General features: G+C 35.3%; 1 protein-coding gene across 2 annotated transcripts; it reads left to right on the forward strand.

The window, feature by feature from the left end:
- Positions 1–1,925: 1,925 nt before the first annotated feature.
- LOC112720493 (DExH-box ATP-dependent RNA helicase DExH1-like) lies at positions 1,926–3,678 on the forward strand. 2 transcript variants are annotated; one of them, XM_025771461.3, is made up of 4 exons: positions 1,926–2,054; positions 2,177–2,369; positions 2,489–2,675; positions 2,858–3,678. In XM_025771461.3, the coding sequence occupies exons 2-4, from the start codon at positions 2,221–2,223 to the stop codon at positions 2,915–2,917; spliced, it is 396 nt and encodes a 131-aa protein (XP_025627246.1). In that variant the 5' UTR covers positions 1,926–2,054; positions 2,177–2,220; the 3' UTR covers positions 2,918–3,678. The 2 variants fall into 2 exon arrangements, with proteins under 2 accessions (XP_025627246.1, XP_072078156.1); XM_072222055.1 differs by lacking the exon at positions 1,926–2,054 and having other exon boundaries at positions 2,107–2,369.
- The last annotated feature ends 7,628 nt before the right edge of the window (positions 3,679–11,306 follow it).

An 11,306-nucleotide genomic window follows, 5' to 3' on the forward strand; every position in this document is an offset into this window, starting at 1 on the left:
GTGAGACCAGAAATAAATAAGAGAGAGCGCAATGAATGGTTAGATTGAACACTGGATACCATCCAGTTTTTTTCTCACAAGAGAGGATCCACTCCCCCCAAACAAGTCCATAATCCTTATTTTAAATTTGACCTTCAATCACTACAAGCCCTTCCTCCACTGCTCCCCACAACCCCTCACCCTCTCTCGAGCCACCGCACTCGTTCCGGCTTTCTCGTGCGTCTGCAGCCGCCGCACGTATCATGCTTCGTCGTGCCTCCCCAACCGCAGCCCAGCCTTGTTGCGCCTCCCCAACCGTAGGTTGGATGGATTTGCCTCTGGAACTGTTAGAATTAATTTTCCAAAGGCTATCTTTGGATGATGTCATGAATTGTCGTACCACATGCTGCTCTTGGCGAAAGGCCGCTGACGCCATATTTTCATCTCAGCTTCCATTGATGCTCTCTCTTTCAACAGGAGGGTATGCCTACAACTTTGGAAGCTTATCCGACCCATGGAGCAACCATGATTCCACTGTGCTCACTGAAAAATGGCCGCCAGAAATCGAGGGTAGCTGTAATAGGGTTTACTCGGTGCAAGGTTGGTTGTTGTTCAATTTATTTCATTATGAGTCGGTCAAAGGCCAAACTTTTTCGGAGCTTTTATTCTTCAACCCGTTTTCTCGAGCCAGATTCAAGCTTCCAAAACTGTTCTTGTTTTCTGGAAAGCCGTTCTATCATCACGTTCGTATTGCATTCAATTCTGCACCACCGGGGTCTGAGGAGTTCGTTGTTGCTTTCTTGTTTGTGTTTAGCTATCAAGAAAAAGAGTACTACTTAATTGGACCAGAAGATTTGAAGCAAAGGCTAGCTTTTATCAAATTCAAGCAAGGATCATGGATTGAATCTATTGAAAGCGATGAAATCTTCTACGATATTGAAGTTCATGGTGATAATAAACTGTATGGTCTTACCGTCAAACATGAAACAAGTGTTGTGTTCGTGTTTACCCTAGATAATCATCGTGATGGTCATGTCGTCGAACGATTGATTATGCTAAATACCATAGAAGATAGAGATGCTGTTGGCAGATTTATTTTTTCTTATGCATCCTTCAAACGAAGTCATCAGATGGTAATGGACACTAGCACGGGAGAGTTGTTGGTAGTTCGTCATGAGCGAAGTATCAGTTACGACACATCAGTTCGTACAGAAGAGTTTAGTGTTTTTAAATTGGACAGAAACAATCTTAAATGGTGTGAGGTTTTTGATATTGGTGATCGTTTCTTATTCTGGGATTTCACTGAGGTGAGTCTTGTGTCTGCTAAGGGACTTAGAGTTGCAGAACGGTTTAAGAGAGGCAATTGCATATTTTTCTGCCATGCAAATACTCAGCTATATCGATCTAATGAATTTAAAGAACATGACGTGGGAGTCTTCTTCTTGGCTGATAGAACCATTAGCCATTTTTCAATGGGTTCTTCTTTGCCGATTTCACTTTGGAACATGTGGTTCAGCCCTGCTTCTTAATTATTTTGTTAAAAATTTTAGTTCTTGATTGTAACAATTTATTTATCTGTTATCTGATCTTAATTTTAATTTGGTAAACAATTTATTAGCATGATGTTTATTTCATCTTGATTTATTCTTGAGAAATAGAAGATCAATAATTAAAATTAAGAAAAAACTTTATTTGCTGTCTAAAAAATTATTGATAAAACTTTTTGATGTACGCATTTTTTTTATTGAAGATAGTAAAAGCGAGATGCATTTTAAATTTTTAATACCATTAAAATATCGGTTTATCAAATGTGATAAATTAATGTATTAAATTAGCATGTTGGTAATGAAAATAAAGCGAAAGACTAACGCCAATAATAATTATAAATTTTAACATAAAATTTAAGTTATTTTTAGAGCACCATTGCAAGAGTTGTCCCTGCATATCAGAAGTTTGCAGCTTGGAGCTGTAGCGTCATTTTTAGAAAAGGCACTTCAGCCACCAGATCCTCTCGCTGTTCAGTTCAGAATGCTATTGAGCTTCTAAAAACGACAGGGAAGCTCTTACCCCACTGGGTATATTATGCTGAATATAATTATCTGCTTAATCTATTCCAATTATTATCTGATTGAGTTAATAGCATCTTATAATTAAAAGCTTTTATGAACGCATCATCTGAGCCAATTTAATCTTACAGGTTGGCATCTTAGCACCATACCTTTGGACCCAAATATTGGAAAGATGCTTCTCATGGGCTCTATCTTTCAATGCCTTAACCCTGCCTTAACAATTGCTGCAGCTCTTGCATATTGCAACCCATTTGTCTTGCCAATTAACAGAAAAGAGGAAGCTGATGCTACAAAACGAGCTTTTGCTGGTGATTCTTGCAGGTTAGACAAATAGTTACGGAGAAATTTTCCCTTCTGATATTGTTCAAGCGAATTTACTGCATTGATCATGGTTGTGCTTACACTAATTCTTTTCTTGTTTTTGTGGAATTTCGGTTCAGTGATCACATAGCTCTTCTAAAGGCATTTGAAGGATGGAAGGAGGCAAAACGTAGTGGGAATGAGAAGCAGTTTTGTTGGGACAATTTTCTATCCTCAATAACCTTGCGGTTGATTGATGATATGAGATTACAGTTTCTCAATTTATTATCTGACATTGGATTTGTTGACAAGTCCAGGGGTCCTAATGTAAGCTCTTGGTCCTAACTTACATTTATTTTTTATTAAACAACTACTACCCATTTTCCCCCCAATTTTGCTTTCCTCTGTTCCGAATACACTTTAATTAGAAGTTTTCCATCAACTAATTTGTCAGTTAAGTTCTGATATGGTAGTAATCAAACATTAATACATGATGCATGTGCATGCAGGCCTACAACCAGTACAGTCATGATTTGGAGATGGTTGGAGAAAACTCGATATCGCATTAAGGCAGAATTTGACAACTTTGAGGGGAACTCAAGGAGGAGAAGGAAGCAATAGGATTCTAAGAAGGATCTGATGACTGAATTGTTTGAGGCATGTATACTTGACCTATCTGACTGTGTACTCATAACTTCAATGATATGACAGATTACTTTGATGTACACTCTCTAAAATATTTTTGAGACGCATTATCATGATATTTGTGTGTGTGTGTGTGTGTTGTGGTGGGGTAATGGCATTGGTTCTGGATTGTTTAGACAAAAGGTCCCTCTTGTGCACAGTTAAATATAATTCTATTAATTTCCTCTTCTGTCTATGTAATTTGTCTCCTTCTCTCTCCTAATTTAATCTTTTCTCCCAAAAGAAATAATGTAGATATCTTGAGAGTTAGTGTTCTAAACTTCTTAGCTCATTAATAATTTTTGTGTTCTCTTGCTATTAGTGATAAGAATTATATTTGTTACTTCTTTCTGATAATAATTGGCTCATTCCTTGCCCTTTTACTATGTAGATATAATATAATGCTTATACATATCTTTGTTCTTACAGGGTATTGATGTAGATACTCATTACAAAAATTATAGCGTAGGTGTTAGAAAATCTCTTGATGCTTAGGTTCACAGATTGATTTGGGTCTGGTATGTATTGCTCATTTCTTAATCTACTCATGAATCTGTTTTTTATTAGTTAAATGTGCCAGCTGAAGTACTCACAGAGCACATCCAAGAGACTGTGCCATGGTGCATGCTTTTTGCCGATGATATCGTCCTTATGGGAGAGTCAAGGGAAGACCTAAATAAGAAGTTGGAATTATGGAGAGAAGCTCTAGAAGTGTATGGTCTGCGCATAAGCCGTAACAAGACGGAATATATAGAATGTAAATTCAGTCTGAGAAGGGAAAACTCCAATATAGAGGTGAAGATTGGAGAAAACATCCTACGAAAAGTTAAAAGTTTTAAGTATCTTGGGTGCATCATACAGGATAATGGAGAGATTGAACAGGATGTAAATCATAGGATCCAAGCAGGTTGGTCAAAATGGCGGAGTGCATCTGGTTTTATATGCGACAAAAAAGTGCCTTTAAAACTTAAAGGTAAATTCTATCGCACCGCTATAAGACCGGCTATGCTGTATGGTACGGAGTGTTGGGCGGCTAAAGGGAAGCACGAACATAAGCTGAGTGTGGCAGAGATGAAGATGTTGAAATGGATGAGTGGTCATACGCGATTGGATAAAATAAGGAATGAAGATATAAGGGAGAGAGTTGGAGTAGCACCCATTGTGGAAAAGATGGTTGAATCGCGTCTCAGGTGGTTTGGACATGTGGGAAGAAGACCGATAGAACATCCAGTCAGGAGGGTGGATGAGATGGAAGATGGACAAAGAGCGAAAGAAGACCTAAGAAGACCATCCGTGAGGTGGTCAAACGAGATCTACATGTAAACGGTCTCTCTGTAGACATGATACATGATAGAGCACAATGGCGTCGTTTGATTCATGTAGCCGACCCCACTTAGTGGGACAATGCTTTGTTGTTATTGTTGTTATTGTAAATGTGCCAGCTGAAGGACATATCTCTTTTCATCTTTTTATTACTCTAAGAAACTTAGTAGAAATTTGTCTGGTCAAGATGCTTCTGAAGTTATGTTTTACAGTGAGAGCATTGTTTACTGGGACTAATTCAGGGAATAAAATTTATAGATAATTAACAGATATTAACTGCAGTTGACTGACATTCTCATTTGTACACTCCTTGCTGTCAATGGATTGCGCATTCTATGTTCTCTATTGCAACAGTTGCTTTGTTTATTACAATCTCCTTTCTCATGTAGTTATTTACTTTTATTATAATGTACTAAGCTCATTAGTTCCGTTGCCACAAATTCTACTCGTGATTCTTTAATTTTCATGCCACCTCAAACTCCAGTTAAAGAGTGCTTATTCATTTTAATTGCTATGTTTCAGGTAGAAGCAACAATTGAATATATCTGTCGTAAAGAAGGTGACGGAGCAATTCTTGTATTTCTTACTGGCTGGGATGAGATCTCTAAGCTACTTGACAAACTTTAAAGTTAAGAACTTGCTTGGTGATTCTAACAAGTTTTTTATCGTTCCTCTGCATGGCTCAATGCCTACTGTCAACCAACGTGAAATATTTGACCGTCCTCCCCCTAACAAGAGGTAAGCTCATCTCTTTTGCTAATTTCGTCATAGGCAGGTATCTGTTCTGGATATATTTTTTTAGACAAGTTTTCAACAAAGGACGACACTAGTGTGCAGCATTAATATGAACAAATGAGAGAACGAAGAAGCTGAAACTCAACTAGAATGTTATGTTAGACTTTGGGAAAATTGGTAAATTGCAACTTGTTAGTCAAGTTTAATTGCTTTCCTTTCAAAAATTTTCGTGCATAGGTTTTTAAATTCCTAATCCCTTGAACCTATATATATCTTAACACTGCTTTATTATTTAAAAATTCTCAAGATTTTTTTTTAAACAACCTCTTAAACAATAATTAAAAAAAGTTAATTTTAATTTTAAAATTTAAATCAAAATTTAAATTAATTAGATATAATCCTTACTTTGAATTTGATTTTCAATACCTTTCCTCCCACATCCGCGCAGCGCCCCACCACTGTTCCCCACAACCCCTCGCCTCTCTCGGGCCACCCCACTTGTTCTGGCTTTCTCGTGCGTCTGCGGCCACCGCTTCGTTGCGCCTCCCCAACTGCAACCCAGACTCAGTTGCGCCTCCAACCTAACATTTTATCCGTCATCTTCCGATGGATTGGATGGATTTGCCTCTGGAACTGTCGGAATTAATTTTCCAAAGGCTATCTTTGGATGATGCCATGAATTGTCGTGCCACATGCCGCTCTTGGCGAAAGGCTGCTGACGCCATATTTTCATCTCAGCTTCCATTGATGCTCTCTCTTTCAACACCATCTGCATCTCCATACACCTGGCCATGGATCTTAAAATCAGATAACAACAACTTTGGAAGCTTATCCGCCCCATGGAGCAACCATGATTCCACTGTGCTCACTGAAACATGGCCGCAAGGAATCAACCGTACCGATAACAGGGTTCACTCGGTGCAGGGTTGGTTGATGTTCAATATATTTCATTATGTGAGCGACAAGAGCCAAACTTTCTCTGAGCTCTTATTCTTCAACCCGTTTTCTCGTGACAGTTTCAAGCTTCCAAAGCTGTTCTTGTTTTCTGGAAGGCCGTGCTATCATCAAGTTCGTGTTGCATTCAATTCTGCACCACCGGGGTCTGAGGAGTTCGTTGTTGCTTTCTTGTGTGTGTTTAGCTATCAAGAAAATGTGTTAATGAGACCAGAACATATGAAGCAAAAGCTAGCTTTTATCAAATTCAAGCAAGGATCATGGATTGAATTGGAATCCATTAAAACCGCTGAAATCTTCTATGATATTGAAGTTCATGGTGATAATAAATTGTATGGTCTTACCGTCAAACATAAAACAAGTGTTGTGTTCGTGTTTACCCTCGGAGATAATTATCGTGATGATCATATCATTGAACGATTGGTTATGCTAAATACCATAGAAGATATTCCTGTTGGAAGATTTAATTTTTGTCATACATCCTTCAAACGAAGGCATCAGATGGTAATGGACACTAGCACAGGGGAGTTGTTGCTAGTTCGTCATGATAGATGGGATGTTCTAAGTAGATACAACAAACAACAAACAACAACAAAGCCTTGTCCCACTAAGTGGGGTCGGCTACATGAATCAAACGACGCCATTGTGCTCTATCATGTATCATGTCTACAGAGAGACCGTTTACATGTAGATCTCGTTTGACCACCTCATGGATGGTCTTCTTAGGTCTTCCTCTGCCTTTCGCCCTTTGTCCATCTTCCATCTCATCCACCCTCCTGACTGGATGTTCTATCGGTCTTCTTCTCACATGTCCAAACCACCTGAGACGCGATTCAACCATCTTTTCCACAATTGGTGCTACTCCAAATCTCTCCCTTATATCTTCATTCCTTATTTTATCCAATCGCGTATGACCACTCATCTATCTCAACATCTTCATCTCTGCCACACTCAGCTTATGTTCGTGCTCCCCTTTAGCCGCCCAACACTCCGTACCATACAGCATAGCCGGTCTTATAGCGGTGCGATAGAATTTACCTTTAAGTTTTAAAGGCACTTTTTTGTCGCATATAAAACCAGATGCACTCCGCCATTTTGACCAACCTGCTTGGATCCTATGATTTACATCCTGTTCAATTTCTCCATTATCCTGTATAATGCACCCAAGATACTTAAAACTTTTAACTTTTTGTAGGATGTTCTAAGTAGATGTTATGATTTAATTTGTACCAGGGGATTTCGTGTTTTTAAGTTGGACAGAAGCATTCTTAGATGGTGTGAGGTTTTTGACATTGGTGATCGCTTCTTGTTCTGGGATTATACTAAGGTGAGTCTTGTGTCTGCTAAAGGGCTCAGACTTGCAGAACGGTTTAAGAGGGGTAACTGCATCTTTTTCTGCCATGCAAATACTCATAGGGAGTGGAAATCTCCAATACCAGATATTCAAGATCAATTTCGATTTAAAGAACATGATATTGGTGTATTCTTCTTGGCCGATAGAACTATTAGCCATTTTTCAATTAGTTCTTCTTTGCCATTTTCGCTTTTAAACATGTGGTTCGGTCCTGCTCCTTAGTTTGTATTTTCATTTTGAGAGTTGAGGAATACTACTCATCTCATCATCAAAATTTATTATTTTTTGTTATCAATTAGTTATTAATATTAAACGTATGTGTTAAAATATAGGAGAGTGCTAGATAAACAATGATTATTTTGAACAATATGAACAACCACCAATCAAATAAAAACACACTGCACCTCCAAATTACTCATGTAAATCTTTATTTTAAAATTTTATCGAAAATAAAAACAAAAAAAATATACTTTTTTTTATAAAATTCTAAAAATATAGCATTCAAGACGAAACAAAATATGAAAATACAACTAAACGCAATATAAAACCCTTCATTCTTATTATTCTTTGTTTTGAGGACAATTTGTGGTATGGTTTTAATTTTGACATAGCATAATGTTTATTTATTTTGATTTATTCTTACATTTATATTGACAACTAAATAAATTAGTCACCACATATCTATCTGAACAATACAACTTTTAATGCGTTGCAATCTGAATGTAAATACACAAATTGTATTCCAACAAATTTATGGTTTGAATGCAACTAAGCCACCAACCTTACATATATGTGAACACATAAAATCAGATACATTTTAACATCATTAAAACGATGAGTACCATCAAATGTGATAAATTAGTCTCTAAATTTATCAAATGTTGTTAACAAAGATAAATTTAAAGACTAATACAAATTACAATTATAAATTTAAGAGTCAAATTTGTGCCAATTGAAAATTTATAAATGAATTTAAATTCAACATCAAATTTTAGAGTCTATAAATTAAGGATTAACTTGAACATTTAACATTGATTGTAGATGCCTGTTCATGCCTTGCACTTCTCTTATGTAGTGATAGTGTTTGTTTAGTTGGTTAGTCCCAAGAGTTGGTTGTATTTATGATTTTTAATTATTTACTAGATATAGACATAAAAAACATAATAGCTCCCAATATTACACTCTTATATAAATTACATATATGTTGATTTTGTACAAACTTTTATAATAATACATGAAAAAGTTTTACCATCGTGTAATTTTTTTCAAAATAAAGATATCAAAGGCAGTTAGCCAGTTTTAATTGGATTAAAGCTTTAAAATTTTTATATTCAAAATTTAACCAGTTTTTCTCTAACTTCTTATAGAATAGAACGGCCTACTTATATGACAGGCATTAAGGCATACCACCAGAATAGATATTATTGACTAAAATATTTAAAGTAAAACGAAATTGTTATATAAGTTCGCAACTATACCGGATAAATTTAAAATAAAACTTTTTAAAATTGATTTGATTTGATTTAAACTGAAAATAAATTATTGTGTTTACTGTTTAGAATTAATAATATAAAATTGTATAAATTAATATAATAATTTAATTTTATATTATTTACCACACAGTTTTTTATTACTAATATTATTTTTTTATATTAATATCTAAAATGTAAAAATAATTTTTTACGTTTTAACACGTCAAATCATTTTAATTCTAACCAAATTTTATTTAAAAAAATTAAGTAATTTAAATTTAATTATAATCTTAATTCATGAAATTTATAAATTAATTCAATTTTTATTTTAAAATTAAATCAATTTGAATTCAATTGTATTTTAAACATATCTTTAAATAACTTAACATGTTTGTTTAAAAATAAAAGCTCACTTACAATGGTAAAACATATATTTAAAACTCATTTTGAGAGGTAAATCACCTTGATTAAATCATTAATATAACATTTTATCCATCATCTTCCGTGGGTTGGATGGATTTGCCTTTGGAATTGTTGGAATTAATTTTCCAAATGCTATGTTTGGATGATGCCATGAATTGTCGTGCCACATGCCGCTCCTGGCGAAAGGCCGCTGACGCCATATTTTCATCTCAGCTTCCATTGATGCTCTCTCTTTCAACACCATCTACATCTTCATACATCTGGCCATGGATCTTAAAATCAGATAACAACTTCTTTGGAAGCTTATCCGCCCCATGGAGTAACCATGATTCCACTGTGCTGACTGAAAAATGGCCGCATGGAATCAACCGTAGCGATAATAGGGTTCAGTCGGTGCAGGGTTGGTTGATGTTCAATATATTTCATTATGAGTGGGCCACGGGCCAAAGTTTCTCTAAGCTTTCATTCTTCAACCCGTTTTCTCGAGCCAGATTCAGGCTTCCAAAACTGTTCTTGTTTTCTAGAGAGCCGTGTTATTATCAAGTTCGTGTTGCATTCAATTCGGCACCACCGGGGTCTGAGGAGTTCGTTGTTGCTTTCTTGTTTGTGTTTAGCTATCAAGAAAATAAGAAGCAAAGGCTAGCTTTTATCAAATTGAAGCAAGGATCATGGATTGAATCCATTGAAACCGATGAAATCTTTTATGATATTCAAGTTGATGACGATAATAAACTGTATGGTCTTACCTTCAAACATGGAACAAGCGTTGTGTTCGTGTTTACCCTGGGAGATAATCATCGCGATGATCATGTCGTTGAACGATTGGTTATGCTAAATACCATACAAGATACAGATGCTGTTGGCAGATTTATTTTCTCTTATGCATCCTTCAAACGAAGTCATCAGATGGTAATGGACACTAGCACCGGGGAGCTGTTAATAGTTCGTCATGATTTAAATGCATCAGTTCGAAATGGATGTTATGACTCAATTCGTATAAAAGGGTTCAGTGTTTTTAAGTTGGACAGAAGCAATCTTAGATGGTGTGAGGTTTTTGATATTGGTGATCGTTTCTTGTTCTGGGATTTCACAAATGTGAGTCTTGTATCTGCTAAGGGACTCAGACTTGCAGAACAGTTTAAGAGCAGTAATTGCATCTTCTTCTGCCATGCAAGTACTAGCCAGGAGTGTCCAGGTAGTCAAATTCAAGAACATGATATGGGAGTTTTTTTTCTTGGCTGATAAAACTATTAGTCGTTTTTCAATTAGTTCTTCTTTGCCGTGTTCACTTCTGAACATGTGGTTTAATGCTGCTCCTTAATAGAAAAATCTAGTTTGTTTTTTCATTTTTCATTTTTTATTTTTATTTTTAGTATTTTTAACTTTTTAAAATTGTACCGAGAATAAAAATAGAAAATAGAATAATTTTATTGTTTTTATCTTTTTTTTTTATTCTAAAAATAAAACATTCAAGATGAAAAACAAAAAATGAAAATACTACTAAATCCAAACAAATTATTTATTCTTCTTATTATTATTTTTATCAAAAATAGGGAGATTCCAACCTCAGTTTCTTAACTGAGAATGAAAAAACTATGTCATTTGAGTTATAACTCTTTAGCTTTATTATTCTTATTATTCTTGTTATCATGACAATGCAATTTGTGGTTTGATCTTAATTTTAACATAGCATAATGTTTATTTATCTTGATTTGTTCTTGCATCTATATCAAAAAAGCTATTAGTACACCAAAATTTGTTACTAAAATTTTATACTCGTACTAACGTTGGTAGTTAATTTTAGTATATACATAGCATAATTCCATCTATATTGGTAACTAATATGAAGAAGTTAGCCACTACATTTTCATGTGAGCACTGCCTCTAACTTGCCATAACATGTATGTGAATACACAAATTGCATCTATAATAAATCTATAACTGTAATGCAACTAAGCCACCAACCATACTATATGCAAATACACAAGTTTTAACTTTTTACCTAACATATAA

The sequence above is a fragment of the Arachis hypogaea genome, chromosome 2 (genome assembly GCF_003086295.3).
Source record: "Arachis hypogaea cultivar Tifrunner chromosome 2, arahy.Tifrunner.gnm2.J5K5, whole genome shotgun sequence".
NCBI classification, from domain to species: Eukaryota; Viridiplantae; Streptophyta; class Magnoliopsida; order Fabales; family Fabaceae; genus Arachis; species Arachis hypogaea.